Here is a 20,628-nt window from a genome sequence, read left to right on the forward strand (position 1 = left end):
ACCGGTTCAGATCCCACATGGGCCAGTGATGCTGTGCCTTTTATAGCTAAGATGGTGAACAACAGCTTGACCTAGAGCTGGGCTGCTGTGAGTCGCTGGTGATGGCTTAGGCTGCAATGGGGCTGCAGTGGGCTGCCGTAAGTTACCGTGAGTGGCCGGCAGCCAGCATGAGCGGCAGGCAGTTGGCGTGGGCCGCCTTGAGCCGCGTGAGCAGCCGTCCAATGGCCAGCCACCAATCTGCCTCAGCCAGGAAGAATGCAGTGATCACAATGCCAACATGGGCCAGTGAAGCAGTGTCCTCCACAACTAGACTGAAGAACAAAAGGACAGCAAGTTGTCTGTTCCCCTTCCCCAATTCCCCAACGCTGTTCCCTCCCCCAATTTCCCAATAAAATCTTTAAAAAAAAAAAAAAGTTTGGTCTCACACTCCTTGTAATCAAGGTTTAGTGTTCCTTCACATAAGTTCCCTCCCCGAAAGTGATCAATAACTTAGGTCTGAAACCTACGATCCAAGAAGTCATCAAGTATATAGGCCGCGCTAACAGGGCACACCAGGCTGCTGACACCAAGCCTCTGTCTACCAAGCTAAGCGGCCAGAACTTGAGCCTGTTCGCTGCTCCGCCCCGCGTGGCGAAGTGATCCAGGACACGCAGGAGAGACTACAACTCCCGAGAGGCCTCAGGCGCCACCGGCCTCTGGACGCGCGGCGGGGGCGGGCCCGGGAGGGACAAGCGCAGTGCGCACGTGCGCTCGAGCGACGGCCCGATGGCTGTGTTTGGCTCCTTTTCCGCTGTTGCTGCGGTGCCCTGGCTCTGGCGACGGATCGCGCACGGGGCCGTGGGGCTCCGGAGACTTTGCCCCGGGAAGGGCTACGCTGTGGGCCTCGCTCAGGTGAGGACTGCGCAGGTGAGCCGGTCCGCAAGAATTGGGGTGAGGCCGGGAGCGGCGCAAGGGAAGGGTCGCCCGCTGAGCCGCTCCAGCGTCCCCGGCCTTGATGAGGCAAGTGACCTCAAGCGTGCTTGGTTCATGCCTTGAGCACCAAGTCCCCTGCGCGCTCTGCCTCCCCCAGACTCGGGCGATTTGTCGTGTTTTTGTCCTGGAAGAAAAGTTACTCCAGCTGGAGCATGAACAAAACAGACCCAAAAGGCGCACCAGGATTGCCTCTTGGCCTCTGGCCGCTCTTCCTTACTCAAGTTACTCCGCAGTTTCCTCTTCCTATTTTTCTGGTCAGGGTGTGATTTCTGCACTTCCTCTTTGATTCCATGTTGAGAACCATTTGGTTTTGATTTTCAGCTACATTGGAAAGAGATTTGGGGACTCGCAATGGACTCCCCTCCGGGAGCTGTACCTATAAGGGGATGAATGTGGGTTTTGTGGGAGCTTTTTCCTTTTCTTCCATTCGCTTGTGGACCTTCTTGTATGAGCAGCTGTTATGTGTAAGTGTAGGGGAGCAAGAGGAAAACTGGCACAGGCGCCTTAATTTGTGCCAGGTACTTCAGTGGTATCTAATTCTCTCTACTTTGGAGGTGGGTGTGATGCTGGTGTAAGGAAGGAAGCTGCAGCTTGGAGTCAAGTTTTTAATACTTTTTAATTTATTTTTTATTTTATTATTTTTTAAAAAGATTTTTATTGGGGAATTGGGGGATGGGAACAGCGCTGGGGAATCGGGAATTGGGGGAAGGGGAACAGACAAGTTGCTGTCCTTTTTGTTCTTCAGTCTAGTTGTGGAGGACGTTGCTTCACTGGCCCAAGTTGGCACCATCATTGCACTCTTCCCGGGCGAGGCAGATCAGTCGCCGGCTTCTGGACAGCCGCTCACTGCGGCTGCTGGCCGCTCACGCTGGCTGCTGGCTACACATGGTAGCCCATGGCAACCCACTGCCACAGGGGCTGCAGCCTACACCGTTGCCAGTGACTCACGGCAGCCCAGCTCCAGGTTGAGCTGTTGTTCAGCATCTTAGCTGTGGCGGGCAGTGTCACTGGCCCTCATATGTGGGATCCGAACCGGGGCCCTCTGGCATCCCAAGCCAGTGCTTAACCATCGCGCCAGTCGGTCAGCCCTTTAATACTTTTTTAAAAGGTCAAATAGCTGGTAGACAACTGTGCCAGGACTCTTTAGCACTCACCCTCACTTTCCCCTGGACCATTTTGCCTTTTCTTTAACGGGAATCACTCTGTCTTCTAAATTCACAATGTTCGGTTTTTTTATTTTTTTTATTTATACGGTAGCCCATGTAGCTCACACTGCCACAGGGGCTGCAGCCTACGCTGTCGCCAGTGATTCATGGCAACCCAGCTCCAGGTTGAGCTGTTGTTCAGCATCTTAGCTGTGGAGGGAAGTGTCACTTGGCCCTCATATGTAGGATCCGAACCGGGGCCCTCTGGCGGCCCAAGCCAGTTCTTAACCATCGCGCCACTCGGCCGGCCCCTACAATGTTCGTTTTTAATAGGGATAATATTTTACATCTATATAACGCTTTCACGGTAGCCCTTTGATGTATTTTAAATTTTTTATTTAAAAAAACACTTAGCATTTACTTAGTGCCAAACACTATTCTCAGTACTTTACAACTATTAATTCGTATAATTTTCAACTCTGTGAGGTAAGTACTATCATTTTTCCCATTTTACAGATGGAGGAACTGAGGCACAGAGAGGTTAAGCAACTTGACCAAGGGCACACATCTGATAAGTGGCAGAATCTGGTGCCAGAGTTCTAGCTCTTAACAACTGTGTTATTGTAATCATTTTGCATATGGAGTAGCTAAGATTGAAAGAAGTGAGGTGACTTGGCCAGGGTCACAGAGCTAAAAGTGGCCAAGCTGGAAGCATGGAATGAGAATATGTTGATAAAAGGACTTTGTAAACTAATGACATAAACAGTTATTGCTCTCATTTATAACTATTGATTCTAGAGTTTTGGGGGGTCCTGAAATATCTCTGAGTGACCTTTCTGATAGAAAGCATAGAAAAAGGGAAGAAAGGGATGAAGTATATCATAGAATTTAAGAGTGTTAGCTTTAGAATTGAATCCTGCCTGTACCATTTCCTGGCTGTTTGACCTAAGGCAAATTACTAGCTTTATAAGCTTCCGTTTCCCAATATATGTAATGGGGGTCTTGCTTACCATGCAGTGTTTTTGCGAGACTATATGTATGGTACTTTTTGTGATAAATGTAGAGTACTTTGCACAGTGACTGGCATATCGTAAGTTATCTCAAATGTGGAAAGTGTTGGAGGAGACAGTGAAATGGACTATAGTTGTAATGCTGTTCTAGATAAGAAGCAGACACAAAGCAACATCTCAGTAGTCCTTTCATTTCAAATGAATCTTGAAACCACACATTTTACCACTGCCACCATATGAAATTTAATTAGAGGATATGGACCAATACCCAGGACTAGTTTTAAAAAATCAAAAAGAAAAATCAGAATACAGATTAGAGAATGAAAAGAAAAATGGAAAAGAAGTAAGAAAAAAATGATCCCTTTGTTCTTTCTGTAGGTACCTTCACTTTTTTCTTTTTTTCTTCTCTTTTTTGTTTCTTTTTTTATACCTTCACTTAAAAAAAAAAGTAATGGACTATTTTTTTAGAGCAGTTTTAGGTTTATAGAAAAATTGAGCAGAAAGAAAAGTGCTATATATGCGTCCCTCTTACCAGTTTCCTCTGTTATCAACATCTTGCGTTTGAGTGGCACATTTGGTCTAGTTGATGTGTACCTTCACCTTCTATGTTGAATGAAAGTGCATGGTCTCTAGGTATGTTCTCCTGAGGGTGGGAGGTAGTGATTAGTACTCTATAGTTATAGATGAGGGACCCTCAAGGATATTGCTAAACTGTCCTGAAAACCTTCCTTTTCTAAGTAGCAGGGACTGAGGATTCTTCTATCTAAGAGAGCAAATCTTGTGACTAGAATAGTCAAAGCTAAGGCCATTAAACTAAGACTGCTTAAGACCATTAAATTTTGCAGTCATCAACTGTTTTTTTTTTTTAACTATAAGTTTTCAGAAATCCAAAACCAGAATAATACAGCAGATTCTCGAATAACATCATTTTGTTACAAGGTTGATGAGGTGCTGTTGGAACTCTTTTTTTTTTTTTTTTTTTAAGAATTTAATGGGGAATTGGGGAAGGGGAACAGCCAAGATGTTGTCCTTCAATCTTAGTTGTGGAGGGCACAGCTAGCTCAGCTCCAAGTCCAGTCGCCATCTGGCCTCTCGTCGGCAGCTTGTCAGCAGCTCATGGCCACTCAGCTCAAGGTGCTGTGTTCAATCTTAGTTGTGGGTGGGCATAGCCCACCATCCCATTTGGGAGTCGAACCAGCAACCTTGTTGTTAGGAGCACGTGCTCTCACCAGCTGAACCATCCTGCCACCTGTTGGCAGCTCAGCTTGGGCTAAGCTCACTGGCCCATGTGGGAATCGAATCAGGCGACCCTGTTGCTCAGACTCATGCTTTTAACTACTGAGCTACTTGGCCGGCCCCCGGAACTTAACTCTTGTTAATATCAATTAGTCTTTGGTAAAATTGGTTTCATTGTAAGCTGTTTGCTTAAAGCCAGTACTTGTTGATGATGTTAAGTGAAGACTTAACTGTATTGTGAACTCCATTGATCCATCTTCCAGACTCAGCAGTTATTAACATTTTGCTCATCTCTTCCTCCAACCCTTTTTTTTGTGTGTGTGGCTCTAAGATTTTAAAACAAATACCTGATTGCGTGTCATTGCAACCGTAAATTCTTCTATGTGTATCTCTAAGAAAATAAGGACATTTTGAATACAATCACAATGCCATTATCATACCTAACAATATTAGTAATTCCTTAATATTACTTAAAATCTAGTCTTTTAAAAATTTTCTCTGATTGTCTCAAAATTTGGGCAAATGAGGTTTATATTTACACTTTCAGAACAGTATACTCATGTTCACACTGCACAAGAGAAAAGGCAGATGTAGGCTAGAATGACACAGGCCTTACCTCCAGGGAATGACCTTCTAAGAGACACTGACTCTTTTTCCCTTGGCAGGGGTAGGGTGGTCAGGAAGTGCCTGAGGGGAAAGTGCCCTAACCTTTCATCCTTTGGGACATGCAACATTTAGTCAACCTTTACTGAGCACCTACAGGGTCTAAGCACTGTGCCAGCTTTGGGGGTTTGAAGGCAGATCATACCCCCTCTTCCTTTAGACCTGCGTGGTGATTCTCTTTGAGAAGAATAAGATGATGGAATTGGAAAAGAGCTATGGTTCCTTCGCCCCGGAAAAAATCTATAGAGTTTTAAGGGCTTTTACAGCCACCCTGAAATCTGTCTGTGGACCTCAGGTTAGGACCCTCATTTTAGTGGGGTTTGTGGAGAAACAGGGATGGGCTGCAGAGATCCTTGAGAGCCATTGGGTGCACGAGTACACTGAATACAGAGAAGAACCAGAACTCACGTGGCTGGGGACTGGCAGCAGGTGGGAGGTGTGGGCCGACTTGGTACCTCCTGGATCCCTTCCTTGCTTTGAGGTGTTGCCATCTGGGCCACTGAAGAGCTCCGACTGCTGCAAGCTCAGTGTGAGGCTGAATTTTGAATTTAGCACGTGTAAACTAGGTCACTTTTGACTAGTTATTCTCTCTGAATTTGGTTTTTTATTCATCCAGTCAGATTATCCAGTGAATACATAATGAGCACCATCCATAAACCAGGCCCCTTTATGTAGGCAATGTCATTGGGGGGCAGTGACACCCACCCCCAGAGTGCTGGCACAAGGACTCAATAAAAATCCCTTTGTTGTATGTCTAGCTCAGTGCTCAGTGCCATCGACGGGTCCCGGGCGACAGGACCAGCAGTTGGCGCCGACTTAGAGATCCTGATTGTTTAGGCATTTCACGCGTGGTGTGTGAGACCTGACAAGTTTCTCCCTGGCAACTCTGTTTGCTGCTGGTCAGAAGTGCTCTCTTATTGGTTTCCTCCTATTTTCCCAGTGTCCCTTCCCACCTTCCCCTTGGCACTGAAGCTGTCATTGCCTGAGTCTGGGAGGCTCTGTGGAAGAGCAGGAAGGAGCTGGAGGACCTCCTCCCTGCGTGGTCTTCCCTGTTTGGTGGAGGGGAGATAGGATCATTACTTTGCAGTCACTCCATTTCCTGTTTTCCTTGTTCCACAAACTCATCTGTGGCCTTCCTTTGCCCCCCCCCCCCACCCCCCTTTCTTTCCCTGCTCATGCTGACTACTGCTCCTCTGCTCTTCTGCTGGCTGCTCTTACATGGCTTGTCCTTAAACGGAGGTGTTCTCTCTGGTTCTCTATGAGCCTCACTTCTGCTTTCTGTGCTTGTGCTTCTCAGGCTCTCCTCACCCCTCCCAAATTGCAGCTGCCTCTGAGAGCTGAGACCTTCCAGATTTTCTTCTCCTGGACATTCTGTCCAGTGCTGATAGCTCCACTGCCTGTCCTGCAGGCCTGAAGCGGGTATCTGCCCACCAGCCACCGAGCTGCTGCTCCTCCAGAGTTCCTTGGGTCAGTGAGTGATACCAGCATCCACCCTCCCAGGTTCCCAGGCCAAAAAGAGCTTGGGAGTCCGTCCCTCCGCCCCTGCACCTGATTGTTACCAGGCCTGGCTGTTCTGTCTCTTGTGTTTGACCTGCCCCTTCTTTCCATTCCTGTCGCCACCACCTAGTTAAAGCTACCATCATCTCTGTCCTGGATTGCAGTGGGCCCCAGTGGTGTCTTTCACCTTGACTCTCCTCAGTCTACTCAATCTATTCTTCACCCTGCAGCCAAGATTTTTCAACAGCACAGGTCTGATGATGCCATTTTCCTGTTTCAAGCTCCTTATATTGGCCTGGATATCTGTGGTGGCCAGTCCTCCCTATCTGCTGTGGGTTAGGTCCCCCTGAGGCAGGCTGTCAGAGCCCCTTAATGTCCCTTCTTCTCTGAATGTATGCTCGTGTAGAGGCTGTGTGCTGCCTCTGTGTCTCCCCATTGAGCTGTGTTGGTGGGGCCACTTCTGTCTGTCTGTCCAGCAGGTACTGATGGGGCTCTGATAGATGCTTGTCAATGAGTGCATGTGTTCAGATCTCTCACTGCCTAGCTCAGAGCCCTCTTCTAAAAACGACCTCTCTTTACTTAGAACTTAAATACTTAGGATTGATTTGCACTTGTGGAAGTGCTGCCATTTTAGTGACTTTGTGTTTCCTAGACTTGTTTATTCTTTCACCCCAGCTAAAAAGTGAGGAGTTGGAGCTCAGTTTGTCTGTTTCGGGTTACTCCTTACAGAGGAGGCCTATGTGCAGAGTAGGTGTGTGCCGTAGGAATTGCTTCACTTGGCACCGAAAAAGGAGAATAGCAAACAAGGTTAGGTTGAATTTTTTTTTGACAATTAAAAAACGTCTCGTATGTTAACAGTTTATAAAATAAGAAATGGAATGAATTTTTTAAAAAAAGAACAGTGTTCAACTTTATAAATCTAAGAAATGAGATACTATTTATTTATTTAATTAGTTTCAGTTGTGCCAAGCAACATAATAGACATTTACACCCCTCACAAAGTGATAACCGCCCCCAGTCTACTACCCCTCTGACATCATATATAGCTGTTATAATACCATTGACTATATTCCCTATGCTCTGTGTGTGTGTGTGTGTGTGTGTGTGTGTGTGTATACTTAATTATAGTTGACATTCAATATTATTCAACTTCAACTTCAGGTGTACAGCGCAGAGGTCAGTCACCTACACAGTCTATGAAGTGATCCCTCTGATAAGTCCAGTGCCCATCTGGCACCTTACATGATCTTTACAACATTATTATTATTATTATTATTATTATCATTGGAATTCACTTTATTTATTTATTCATTATTTCAAGTGTACAAAACAATATAATAGACATTTCACCCCTCCCAAAGTGATAACCCCCCTCCCCCAGTCTACTACCGCTCTGACATTGTATATAGCTGTTACAATTCCATTGACTCTATTCCCTGTGCTGTACTCCACATCCCATGCATATATATATATATATATATATATATATATAAAATTATAGTTGACATACAATATTATTCAGCTTCAGCTTAAGGTGTACAGCGCAGTGGTCAGGCATCTTTACAACATAATTGATTATGTTCCCCATACTGTATTTCATATCCCTGTGACTATATTGTGACGACTAATTTGCACTTTCTCATCCCTTCACCTTCTCCCCCATCCCTGGCCCCCTCCCATCTAGCAGCCATCAGTTTGTTCTCTGTAACTCTGAGTCTATTTCTGTTTTGTTTGCTTGTTTATGCTGTTCTTTAGATTCTACATGTAAGTGAGATCATATGGTATTTGTCTTTCTCAGTCTGACTTATTTCACTTAATATTCTCTAGGTCCATCCATGTTGTTGCAAATGGTAAGATTTCATTCTTTTTTATGGCCGAGAGATACTATTTTTTTTAACTTTTAAATTAAGGTGTTTGATAATTAACAAATTTTTGGATACATGTAAAAATCAATATTGGCAAGGGTAAAAGGGCATTACTAGTGGCCACGTGAGTTGGTACATGTTTTTAGAAAATAGTTTGTCAGGAGGTGTTATGTCATTAAAATATTTGTACTCTTTCGACTGATTTTTAAGAATAAAGAATCTAGCTCAAGGAAAAATTCATAATGTGAAAAAATCAGTAAGCATGAAGAGGTTTTTTACAGCAGTATTTATAGTAGCAAAAATGTAGAAAACCCTACAGGTCCAAAATAGGGGAAACAATGTTAGTAGATTATTCACTCAGTATACGAGTATTATGGAGCCAGAAATGATGTATTGATATGGAAAGATAACCAAGGGATACCAACTAAAAAAAGGGAAGATGGAAAAGAAAGTATAACATAATACCATTTGTGTGTTAGTTAAAAAATAAGAAATTTTTATTATATATTCATAAAACGTTACTGGAAAATATGTGAGAGGGAATAGCATTCGGTGGAAGAAGGAGGCAAGAAACTTAAAATTTTTATATCATCTATAGTTGTTTTTAAGCTGCGTGTGTGTTGTTATAAAATTTAAAAAGATGGTTATGCAGGCTATTGTAACAGATAAAAATGCTTGTATATCAAGCAAAAAGAACAAGATGAAAAATTGCACGTGTAAAGTGTAGTTGTAGCTACATGACGACTAGAACAAGAGATGAAAGGAAAATATTAATTGGTTGTGTTAAAGTGCTAAGATTATGTTTTGAATGTCTCTATCTTCCAATTTAAAAATTCCTTTATGTTAATTATATAGAAAAAAATTTTAACAAAATAGTTATATGTTTAAAAACACATGAAACAGGACTAATTCTTTGTTATAGATGGATTTGCACTGTCTATTCCCATATCTCATTTTTACTGAGAGCAGATGCAGAGCCCCCCTTTGTCAGGGTCTTTCGCTCCCTCTCCCTGCCTCCTGACTCAGGCAGTGGCTGCTCTCTCCTCCGTCTGCAGAGCCTGCCTACCTTTGGGTTCCTGTTGGACATCGATGGAGTGCTGGTGCGGGGCCACAGAGTGATCCCTGCCGCCCTGGACGCCTTCCGCAGGCTGCTGAATGCCCAGGGGCAGCTGCGGGTGCCTGTGGTCTTTGTCACAAATGCTGGGAACATCTTACAAGACAGCAAAGCCCAGGAGCTGTCAGCCCTGCTGGGCTTTAAGGTGAGGAGACAGCCAGAGACATGAAAGTCCACGGACCTCGTTCTCATGGGGACCCCCACTCCAGCCCTGACTAAGCCTTCTCCCCTGGGCTGGAGTACAGTGCTGATAGGTGTGAGGGAATGGCCAGTTGGGTCAGTACAAATCTTTTGACACTGCTGGAAACACAACTTGAAGTTCAAGCCAGCCCATGCATAGAGCCTCATCAACAGGGTTCTTGTTTATGTCTTCATATTCACTGAGCACAGAAATCCTGCCCATGGAGCTGGCAGTTTCAACCTACTGTCTTTGTATCCATTTCTTTTCTCCTGGGCATCAGGCTTGTCTCTTGTGGATTGTCAGCCTCTGGAAACAAGGGCCACATTTTTCTAACTCTGTGGACACCAGGTGGGACCCTGAAGTAATAGCCCTGTGTCTCATGAATAAGAGGCACACTGCGCTGTCCCCCAGAGCAGTCCCTCTTCACCCACTTCAACTCCACGTGTATCCCCACATTGGCACATTCATTCTTCTTTGTTAAGGGTGGGTGTGGTTTTTGGAAATAACACTTTGGAACCAAGAGAGTAAATAGAGTGGATGATTGACAGGGTAAACCTGCTTGGGGATGAATGAAGGAAGTAAAGGCATCAAACTGGTTCCCTTCTGTGGTTTCCAGAGGGGTTTCAAAAAAAAAACACAACAGTCTGAGAAAAGGCTGCATTGTTGTAGTTAGTATAAGTGTTGAAAAGCCAAGTCTCTAAGCAGAACTAAAAACAGTCAATGATGAGAGGCAGGTTTCTGTGGCAGTGACCGAGAACGTGCACACAGGCCTTGTGCTCCACAGGGGCAGAGTAGGACAGGATCGGTGGTGTCAGAGCCTTGACCGATGGCGTTTCCTCCTTGCTTGTTTGTGTGGCAAGAGCCAAGTCAGGCAGGTAGCGCTCACACCTGTTTGGATGCTTTCTAGAAGCTAGGAAGGGTGGATTTTTAACCCCCTTCTTTTTCTGGGCATTTTCTTTTTTTTCCTTCCTAGGTGAAAGAAACTGCCACCTGTCTCTCATTATTTTCCTTCAACTGTGTGTCTTTCTCTGCTCTCTCTGCTCTGTGTCCCCTGGCTGTCCCTACAGGTGGAGCCAGACCAAGTTATTCTCTCTCACAGCCCCATGAAGCTCTTCTCACAGTACCACGGGAAGCGGATGTTAGTGTCCGGGCAGGGACCCCTGGTGGAAAATGCCCGAGAGTATCCTTTTGGTGCTCCTTGCTCTGGTTGAAGAGGAAGGGGCAGGACTGGGCCCTTTCCTCCCATGGCTGAGGGGGGACCGTCGTGAGGCGTGCTGCACATGAGGTGCCAAGGTTCATGGAGTGGTATGTTTTTGAGGGAGGTAAGAAGGCCCTCGGGGTGGCCAGTCCTGGTGCCTGATGGTTTCCAAAAGCCAGGCCACTGCATCAGAGCCTCTGGGCAGCTTACAATACAGATTCATGGAGAGTCTTGAGTCACTAGGTCTGTGATAAAAATAAGCAGTCTGTATTTTAAGAAAGAAAGCGGTGATCCTGTAATTAGGTTTGGGAACCACTGCTCTCACGTTGCTCAGTCAGCTTATCCGCCAGTGTTAATTAAGTATCCACAGTGAACAAACTCATCCTTGGGATATGTGCATACTTGAGAAGTAGAAGACTTGTCCCTGTTCCCAAGCAGCTTATTTATTTCCTGCTCCTACAGACCCCTTCAAGCCCTTCCTGTGCGCCAGCACTGCTGCAGGCTCTAAGGGGGCAGGGGCCGGGAGAAGCACGGTGGGAGTGCGACTTAATCAAGGGGTTCACATTTGAGGAAGCAGCAATAACACACCCGTACACAATAGAGGAATATTTCAGATGGCATGGGATTGAAGACTTAAAAGAGCAGTGGAGGTTCTGGGTGACACAGGTGTTGCGGGGATTGGAACATCCATGGAGCAGGAGTTCCATGGCTTGTGGCTTCATGGAGTGCATGGCAGTGCTACAGGAGAGGGTTCAGGCTTTCCATGCAGGGGCAGTAGCTAAGGAGGCTGGAACGGGACAGGGTTGGGAATAGGAGAACAGGAAGTGTGGTGCTGGGGGTAGGAAACTGCAGAAGAAAATGCAGGAAAGTGAATGAGTTCATAATGCGGGCCGTGGGGAGTCTGTAGGTGATCTGATGGAAGCATCATTTATGGGAAATTCATTTTGAGAGTAATATGAAACCATGTCCAGTTAAGATTGCAAGTGGGAATTGAAGACAGCAAAATGGAGGCAGGTCTTGGAGGGATAAGGCTGGAGCTGGCCTCCCCATTCTAGATGAATCCGATTCATCTTAAAGCTTCAGCTCAACTCGAACTTCTCTAGACCCTTTGTCCAGCCGCCCAAGCCACTGAGCAGTCACTCTTCTGACCTGCAGCACTGTTCACAGAGTGCTGACTTCGATGGGCTTTGGGCACGTGGTGAGCTGCTCACCCTGGAGTGTCCAGCACAGCACCCGGCACCTAGGTGTGCCCAGTGACTGCCCGCCAGTGTCACTGTGGAGGGTGCAGCCTTGCCCGGACTGCAGGCCTGACCAGCACCATCAAGCTTGGTGCTGGCCCTGCGGGGCTCTGTGAGCTCCTAGGTTCACTGGGGTTGGGTGGCAGTGTGATCAGCACTGGTGGGTTCTTCTTGCTTTAAAGGCGTCTTTCCCCAGAACTGTCCAGCTTTGCTTCCCTGACCGTGGTCTAGACTGGGCTTCAAGAACGTGGTTACTGTGGATGAGCTGCGGACGGCCTTCCCTGTGCTGGACATGGTGGACCTCCAGCGGCGGCCAAAGACCACGGTAACGAGGGCAGCGCCGGGCTCGCGCTCACTTGTGTCCGCTTGTTCCTTCACGGCTCCTCTTGCTGACCTTGCAGCCCCTCCTGCTTAGAGCTGCACCTTGTCCGTCTTGCAGAGCTTCCTCCATGAAGAGGCGCATTTGGCCAGGGACTTGTTCCCCAGATACACAGAAGGCCCAGAGCGCTCCTAGGGCTTTCCTTTCTGCATTGTTTGTGCTGAGCTGAGAACCTTCCAGAGCCCTGGCACCTCCTCCAGGTAGAGGCTTTATGGCTTATCTTCTGGTGTTCCCAGTGTTGCTTGGGAGAATCATTAACCGTTGTTAACCCGACACTGCTCTACTTTATCCTGAAGCATGCTGTGAAGACTTGTCTTTGTGGGAAGCTGCCTGCTGGTCAACGTAACGGGCAGCTCTGAGTGTCTGCATGTGTCTTTAGGTTCACCTCATATTTATTTGAACCATTGGTTTGATTTTTTTCTCTCTCTGACTGGTAGTCACAGGGCCTCTCATTGATCCTCTCGAGTGTGACTGCCCATCTCTTGGTAGCCCCTGGCCTCTTCTTCCTCATGTGAACTCCACATATATCACAGCCTATATTTTAAGCCAGACCACTGTCAGAATGTGATGAATGTGTCATAAACAGACAGGCTTACTTATTTACTTATTTAACTATAACTATCCCTCCTTCTGCAGCTTTTTAATTCAGTAGAGCACTTTGAGAGCTTCCTCCCAGAACCATGCAGATTATGTGGAGAAGCAGAATGTCAGAGTTGGAACAGATCTCAGAACAGCTCAGAGACTGAGCCCCACACAAGGGAAGTGACTTACCCCAGGTCACATAATGAGTTAGTGGCAGAGCCAAAACTATAACAGCCTGGGGAAGGAATGGAAGAGGTTGGTGAAGTGAAGGGTCCTAATCCGACATCAGGAGAAATGGTCTGTCACAGCCTGATGGCCTCCTTTTTCTCCATAGGCTCCCTTACATAGCTACCTGACTTTTGCTTGGCCTGTATCTTGTCCCCTGTCTTTGCTGGAGAAGGACGGCTGACCAGCCCTTCCTCCTGGCCGACCTCCATATGTGGTATCCCTCAGCATGGTCATTCTGTCTTCACCTTTCTTCATGAATCTTCTTCCTCAGTCCTCTCCAGCTCCTCCTCAGCTTGGGTTGGACCAGGGGGGTAGTCTTCGATCCTGCCTGGAATGCAGCTTTCCTCTCACCCCACTTTGGAAACCAGTGTGTGATTGTCCGGTAGTGGAAAGTAACCGTTGCATTGATGGGACTGTTCTTTGTCTCTTGGCAGCCCCTTCCAAGGAACGACTTCCCTGCCATTGAAGGTACTGAGGTCCTCTCCTTGTGTGGGCAAGGGTCTGGGTTGTTCTGTTCTCCTCTCAGGCCTCCCAGGCTGTCATAGCATGACTGTTCGCCTGCAGACTGCAGAGTAGCCCGGTGGCATTGGGCATTGGGCATTAGGCAACTGGGGTCTGGTCTCGGACTTGCCACTCACTACCTCTGAGATATCTGTTGTTAATCTTTCCTTCCCCATGTCACTTGCCTTATTATTCCAGAAAAATCGTAAGCTTAGAAAATCTTAGCGTAGAAAGGTACTAGATGTAATCTAATCCAGTGCCCCTTTAAACCCAGTTCTCTCCTTGTGTAACAAAAATATTGCAGTGTCCCCTTTACTAACCTGAAATGAAATTCATAGATAATGTGCCTTTCCATACACATATATTAAAATTTAATTAGTTCAATATAAAGCCCTAATTGTAATAGGGAGAAATAAAAGGAAAAAATTTTTAGTAAGGTAATCTGTATTTCAATATGTAATAATTATCCAAAAAGACAAAGTGAAGTAAAATGATTGTACCAAACATAGAATCACCATGAATCACCAGTTACGGCTACAAATGCAGACTGATAATGTGCTTCTAGGTGTGATACAGATGTGTTTGATTAGTGACTCAGAAATTAGGGACAACATTGTCATTGGTGAAGTGATTTTGCAAAATAGGTAAAATTTTTTTCCTTTTATTTTTTTAAATTAGTTTCAGGTGTACAAAACAATGTAATAGTCAAACATTTACACCCTTCACAAAGTGATAACTCGCCTCCCATTCTTGGTAAAATTTTGAAAAAATATAGCACAGCCTTCTCTTGATTTATGTGATAGTTGCATTTTTGGAAAAATCAGTGTTTATTAAAACTACCAAAAATGTAAAGTGGAATTAAGGTTTAGTCATAAAGAGGTGGTTTACCTTCGTGAATGCTAGATGGGACACTTTCAAATGTTAATAGATGTGGGGCAGTTTTTGATTGCACAGGAGCTAGCATCCCTGGCCCCTCCCAGTCCTAACCTGAAGTGTCAGTTATTGTGAGTATAAAATACATCCTCCAACTTCTAAAACACCTCCCTATGCAGCAGTGGCTCAATTCACTAGTGTCAGAGCTGATGCTGCAGCTTCCATTTGTTGAGTGCTGTATGTCCAGCATGGGCTAAGTACTTTATTTATTATATTTCATTTTTATCCTCATAACAACAGTAGGTGTTGTTAGTAAGCGGTCGAGGAGACTGAGGCTTAGAGAAGGTAAAGAACTTGCCCACAGTCACAGAGTACAGTTGACAGAGTCAGCCTTGGAATTCAGGGCTCTGTCACTCCAAATCTCCCTCTCCTGGATGTTAGGTTTATTGGCCCCTGGGACTCAGGGAGCAGTGGCTGAGGAAGGGGAGCCCTTTGCCAAGTACCTGTGGGTCAGGTGGTGCAGAGAAGGGCAGTCAGCAAGAGGAAGCGGCAGGACTTGCTGTTGCCTGTCTTGTTTTTAACCTCTTCTATGAAGTACGGTGGTCACACTGACAAGGGAGCCCTTTGGAGGTGCCTTCCTGGGTCCTGGGCTTTGGTCACCTTGGGTGGATGGATGAGTGGCTCTTTCAAGGCTGGTTGAGGGAACTGTGCCCTTGCCAGGGCGACTACTGTGGGGGAGACCTTGTGGTTGGGGGGTGCCAGCTGGCCTCAGGTCTCCTGAGGGCCTTCCAACTGCCCACCACAGAGGGCTGGCTAAGGACCTACACCCTTATCCCTGTGCCTTTGCTCTTTAAAGGGGTGCTGCTCCTTGGGGAGCCAGTCCGCTGGGAGACAAGCCTGCAGCTGATCATGGATGTCCTTCTCAGTGATGGGAACCCTGGGACTGGTCTGGCGATGGCCCCCTATCCCCATCTGCCTGTTCTGGCCAGTAACATGGATCTCCTTTGGATGGCTGAAGCCAAGATGCCCAGGTGAGCACACAGCCCCCAGCCTTGACCCTGGTGGCCCTCTTCCAGCTCCTGCCTGAGCAGTCCTACCTACAGTTTCGCACTGTCATTTCATAGTCGGGGCCTTCAGACCCGTCCTTGAGTAGGCCCTGTAGATGTCACAGTAACTTGACCTTCTGGGAGGGGTTTCAGGGGTCCTTCAAGTATTGACTATTAAACAAAAACTGCAGCTTACCTGAGCACTGAAGATGTATTGAGATAATCTTTAACCAAGGGCCCTTGCCCTCCAGAATCTCAACAGAACATGTTCTGTTTGACTAGAGGAACCCAAATGGTCAGCTTCTGAGGTGTATCAGTGCAAATGATTCACCTGCTTCTCCTTCCAAGCCCTCACCCTGTGGCATTGATTCTTTCACTTCTTTGTTTCCTTTTGCCCTTAAGAGGTCAGGGCAGGGGAAAGTGAGAATTGTTCTGGTGTTTGTATAGACCAGAGAACTGAGACCCAGTAGGTAAGTGACTTTCTCAAAGGCACATGGGTAATGAGCAGCTTGCAGACCTTGTTCAGCTGTGTAGACCCCACAGGTCCTGTCCTTTGTCGAGACTGAGCACAGCATAAGCAGCCGTTTTTTGACGCTGGAGGTGCCTTCCTGGAAGGGCAGCTGACGACTGCGATGACTGTTTGGCTGCTCTTATCTGCAAGGCCAAAGTCTAGTTTTCTTTCACGCCACTGACTCCCAGTGAGCTGGGTGAGTGATCCGTCAGTAGGGCAGCAGGGCATCAAGTCACGTGACTCAGCAGCCCATAAGAGATGGGGATTATGGTGTTGTCTCTTGTTACTTTTAAAGTATATTTCTGTAGCTTGAGAGTAGGTAGTTTTTCTGAAGTATTCTTCCTAGAGTAGAGTATTCTGACACTGAAGCAGGTTTGGTTATATAGGCTGCCAACTGAATAGTAAGGGGAAAATTTCAATTTATAAACCAGATTTGAGATTAATCTTTCATCTAATAATTGAAAACTATTTGTTATCTAAAGGACACAAATGTAACTTCAATATATTGTACAGTATCAATTCATATTTGGTTTAGTCGCAGAGGATGAAAACCCAAAACAAAAGTGTCTTAAACAAGATAGATGTTTACTTCTTCCTCATGTAAAAGAGGTGTGGGTAGGCAGCCCAAGGCTTGTGTGGGAGCTCTACCTGTCCTCCACATAGGCCTCTTTGACTCCCTGCTGAGCAGTGCTTAGCCCTGTACTGCATAATCCAAAACAACTGCTTAAACTCCGGCCATCACATCAGCATTCCATCCAGCAGGAAGGAATAGGGAGGGTAGAGAAGGGCATCCCTGCCTCAGTTTTAAGGCTACTTCCTAAAAGTTTAGTCCAGTATTTCTGATTTCATTGACTCTGGCTATAGTGCAGTCACATGGCCGCACACCTACCTTCCGTGGAGGAAGCAAGTGTAGCTTTTTACACCTGGTAACAATATGTTCAGCTGAAAATTGGCACCAAGAAAGAAGGGGAGGGCCGGCCGAGTGGCGCGATGGTTAAGAACTGGCTTGGGACGCCAGAGGGCCCCGGTTCGGATCCCACATATGAGGGCCAGTGACACTGCCCTCTACAGCTAAGATGCTGAACAACAGCTCAACCTGGAGCTGGGCAGCCGTGAGTCGCCGGCGACGGCAGAGGCTGCAGCCCCTGTGGCAGTGGGTTGCCATGGGCTGCCGTGTGTAGCCAGCAGCCAGCGTGAGCGGCCAGCAGCCGCAGTGAGCGGCCGTCCAGAAGCCGGTGACTGATCGGCCTCGCCCGGGAACAGCGCAATGATGGTGCCAACTTGGGCCAGTGAAACAACGTCCTCCACAACTAGACTGAAGAACAAAAAAACGACAGCAACTTGTCTGTTCCCCTTCCCCCAATTCCCCAGCACTGTTCCCATCCCCCCCCAATTCCCCAATAAAAATCTTAAAAAAAAAAAAGTAACCATTTAAAAAAAAAAAAAAGAAAGAAAGAAGGGGAGAACGGCAGCCAGTGGTCTGCCACAGATCTAGAGCAGAATTTATTTATTTATTTTATTTTTTAATTTTTTTAAAGATTTTATTGGGGAGTTGGGGGAGGGGAACAGACAAGTTGCTGTCCTTTTGTTCTTCAGTCTAGTTGTGGAGGACACTGCTTCACTGGCCCATGTTGGTATTATCATTGCCCTCTTCCTGGGTGAGGCAGTCTCTTGCCGGCCATTGGACAGCCACTCACAGTAGCTCATGGCAGCTCACAAAAACTCACACCTGCTGCCAGCCAGCCCCACTGCAGCCTGCGCCGTCACCAGCGACTCATGGCAGCCCACCTCCAGGTCAACCTGTTGTTCACTATCTTGGCTGTAGAGGGCTTAGTGTCACTGGCCCTCATGTGGGATCTGAACCGGGTCCCTGCTGCTCAGAGCTGGCCTCCCAAGCTAACTTCTAACCAACGCGCCACTCAGCCCTAGAGCAGAATTTAAACTCAGGTCTCTGGAGTCCAACTGCCTGGGATGTCATCCTAACGCTTTCACTTTGGGCAAGTTACTTAATCTCTTTATGCCTCAATTTCCTCATTTGTAAAATGAGAATAGTCTGGGGTTTTTCTGAGAGTTAAATGTGATAGGTCATCTTCAGTGCTAGAACAGTGCTCAGTAAATGTTATCAGATAATAGCAGGTCATAAATATAGGTAATGAGTGTAATTCTTACTAGAAGTATTTTCATTTTGACCTGTCACCATTGGGGCCCTGGAACAAAAGGTTGGTATGCCTGGTGCTGCTTAGAGAATGGCAGGCGGCCTGGAAGAGCCCAGGAGGAAAGACTGAGCTGTCTTCTCTGGCAGGTTTGGCCACGGCACCTTTCTGTTGTGCCTGGAAACCATTTACCGCAAAGTGACAGGCAGAGAGCTGAGATACGAGGGCCTGATGGGCAAACCCAGCATCCTCACTTACCAATATGCAGAGGACCTGATCAGGCAGCAGGCGGAAAGGCGGGGCTGGGTCGCCCCCATCCAGAAGCTCTATGCTGTAGGGTAAGCTCTGTCCATCTCCTCCACCCTTTCAGGACTGCCCCTCTCTCCCTCTCCCTGCTCCCGGCCCTTTTCCCTGTAGCTAACACACACTCCTCACCCCACAACGGTCCACTGTGCTCTGTGCCATACTACACTGAACTTGGGTGTTCTCTTCTTTCCTTTTCCGGTATGGCTGCCCCTGCCAGTGATAACCCTATGTCTGATGTCTACGGTGCCAACCTGTTCCACCGATATCTGCAGATGGCGCAGCACGATAGAGCAAAGGAGCTGGGAGCCGGCGACCTGTGGAAGCAGCGGCCCTCAGCAGCCCAGAGCTGCACCTCCATCCTGGTGTGCACTGGTGTGTACAGCCCCAAGGCCCTAGGGTCCACAGAGCCTGCCCAGGACGGAGAGGAACCTCCCTTCCACGGGCACCGAGACTTCAGCTTCAGCCCAGAGCTCATGGAGGCATCCCACATTGTGAATGATGTGGATGAGGCTGTGCGGCTGGTTTTCCACCAGGAGGGCTGGGCTTTGTAGAGAGGACCATGCACTGGAGACAGGGCGGGAGGGTGCCCTGAGCTGTGGGGAGTCACTTTTGCTGTCTTCTGGCCTGCATCACTGGGCATCACATTAGGGCTTGCTCCCAGGATGCTTTTCCTGCTGCCCACTGCTGTGATACTACTGGTCACTCAGAAGTCGACACTGGCTTTTTCTCCTGCTGGAAGTAGCCACAGAATTGTACCCTGGGTAGCATTTTGGATAGACTATCAGGATTTCCTGGGTTTACTTCCTGCCTGCCTCTCCTGGCAGTCTGACCTCAGCCCAGTCCCTTTACCTCTGTGCCTCAGTTTCCTCCTCATTTCAGTAGGGACTTCTGGAAAAAGGGGAGGTAATACGGAGATCTCTGCAGGACCTTTGCCTGCGTGCCAGCAAGGTGTGTAACTAACACTCAGATGCTACGTTTTTTGTTGTTTTTTTGTATTTCAGCTTATTGCCCAAAGACTTGGGCTTATTTTTTTTTTAATTAAAATAATCATAATAAATATTCATTATGCCGTCTCTTGTGAAGCTCTATCTGGAATGTACTAAAAAGTCTTGTGGGGGAAGAATAGTGAGTGGTGTGGGTGACCTTGAGGCAAAGAGATGGGTAGCATTTCACTCCCATAAGGTGCTGACGTCTCCTTTCCCACCTCTGTGTTCCTCCCACCTCCGTCTGGACTGTGAAGCAAGTCTGTCTAGGAATAAGTTATGCCCAGGCTTTGGCATATACTTAGTAACTTCCCTGACTGGAAAAAGAAAAAGTATCTTGTTTATGGTTGGTTCTAAAGGAAGAAGCTTTTCCTACAGTGATTCTAGAAAGTATGTATTTCCTTCATTCTTCCCTCCAGGAGTAATCCATTTCCATTTTTTCTTGATCTGTCACCTGTGACCTTGCATTTGCCAATCCCCGTGTCAGTCCTTACCCTCGTCTTTCCCCAGCAGTCGTTGGCTGTGACAAGCCAATTACTCCCTCCCCTCTTCTTAAAACACTCTTTATTTGGCTGTATCTGACTGACTTCTTGACACCTCCATTTAGATACCTAGTAGTTGTTAGAGGAGAGGGAGTAAAGGAGGTTGAGAGAGTGGCCAGTGAAATAGGAGGGGGCTTGAGATCTGGTGTCCTAGAGGCTGAATGAAGACCATTATTACAGAAAGGAGACAGTGATGAGCTGCTCACTAAGCATCAGAGTTTCCCCTACCCGCAACCAAATGCAGCCTGTCATACTCATGGAGCACTCCGAATAATCAGTCCTGCTGCAGTTCCCCCGCTCCCCCCGGCCCCCGCCCCAGACAGTAGCGGCTCCTTCCTTCTCCTGTAGGCTGAGGCTTGGACTCATCCTGGTCTTCCCTCTCTCTGTCGTTTTCCAAGCCTAGCC

At 47.1% G+C, this 20,628-nt stretch overlaps 1 protein-coding gene across 4 annotated transcripts; it reads left to right on the forward strand.

Moving 5' to 3' along the window:
• The first annotated feature begins 725 nt into the window (after positions 1–725).
• Positions 726–19,771, forward strand: HDHD5 (haloacid dehalogenase like hydrolase domain containing 5). Of its 4 annotated transcripts, none has more exons than XM_019629969.1 (8): positions 726–906; positions 9,444–9,647; positions 10,751–10,863; positions 12,351–12,444; positions 13,743–13,776; positions 15,539–15,713; positions 18,542–18,730; positions 18,916–19,771. In XM_019629969.1, the coding sequence occupies exons 1-8, from the start codon at positions 766–768 to the stop codon at positions 19,247–19,249; spliced, it is 1,284 nt and encodes a 427-aa protein (XP_019485514.1). In that variant the 5' UTR covers positions 726–765; the 3' UTR covers positions 19,250–19,771. The 4 variants fall into 4 exon arrangements, with proteins under 4 accessions (XP_019485514.1, XP_019485515.1, XP_019485516.1 ...); XM_019629970.1 differs by having other exon boundaries at positions 726–891; XM_019629972.1 differs by lacking the exon at positions 726–906 and adding an exon at positions 941–999.
• The last annotated feature ends 857 nt before the right edge of the window (positions 19,772–20,628 follow it).

The sequence above is a fragment of the Hipposideros armiger genome, unplaced genomic scaffold (genome assembly GCF_001890085.2).
Source record: "Hipposideros armiger isolate ML-2016 unplaced genomic scaffold, ASM189008v1 scaffold_878, whole genome shotgun sequence".
Classification (NCBI taxonomy): Eukaryota; Metazoa; Chordata; class Mammalia; order Chiroptera; family Hipposideridae; genus Hipposideros; species Hipposideros armiger.

Excerpts from the sequence above, each read along its gene's own strand:
- HDHD5 (XM_019629969.1), top strand. The coding sequence starts at position 766 with ATGGCTGTGTTTGGCTCCTTTTCCGCTGTTGCTGCGGTGCCCTGGCTC. Across the intron at positions 907-9,443 it reads CTCAGGTGAGGACTGCGCAG|AGCCTGCCTACCTTTGGGTT; the intron begins GTGAGCCGGTCC and ends CTCCGTCTGCAG. Across the intron at positions 10,864-12,350 it reads CTGGTGGAAAATGCCCGAGA|ACTGGGCTTCAAGAACGTGG; the intron begins GTATCCTTTTGG and ends ACCGTGGTCTAG.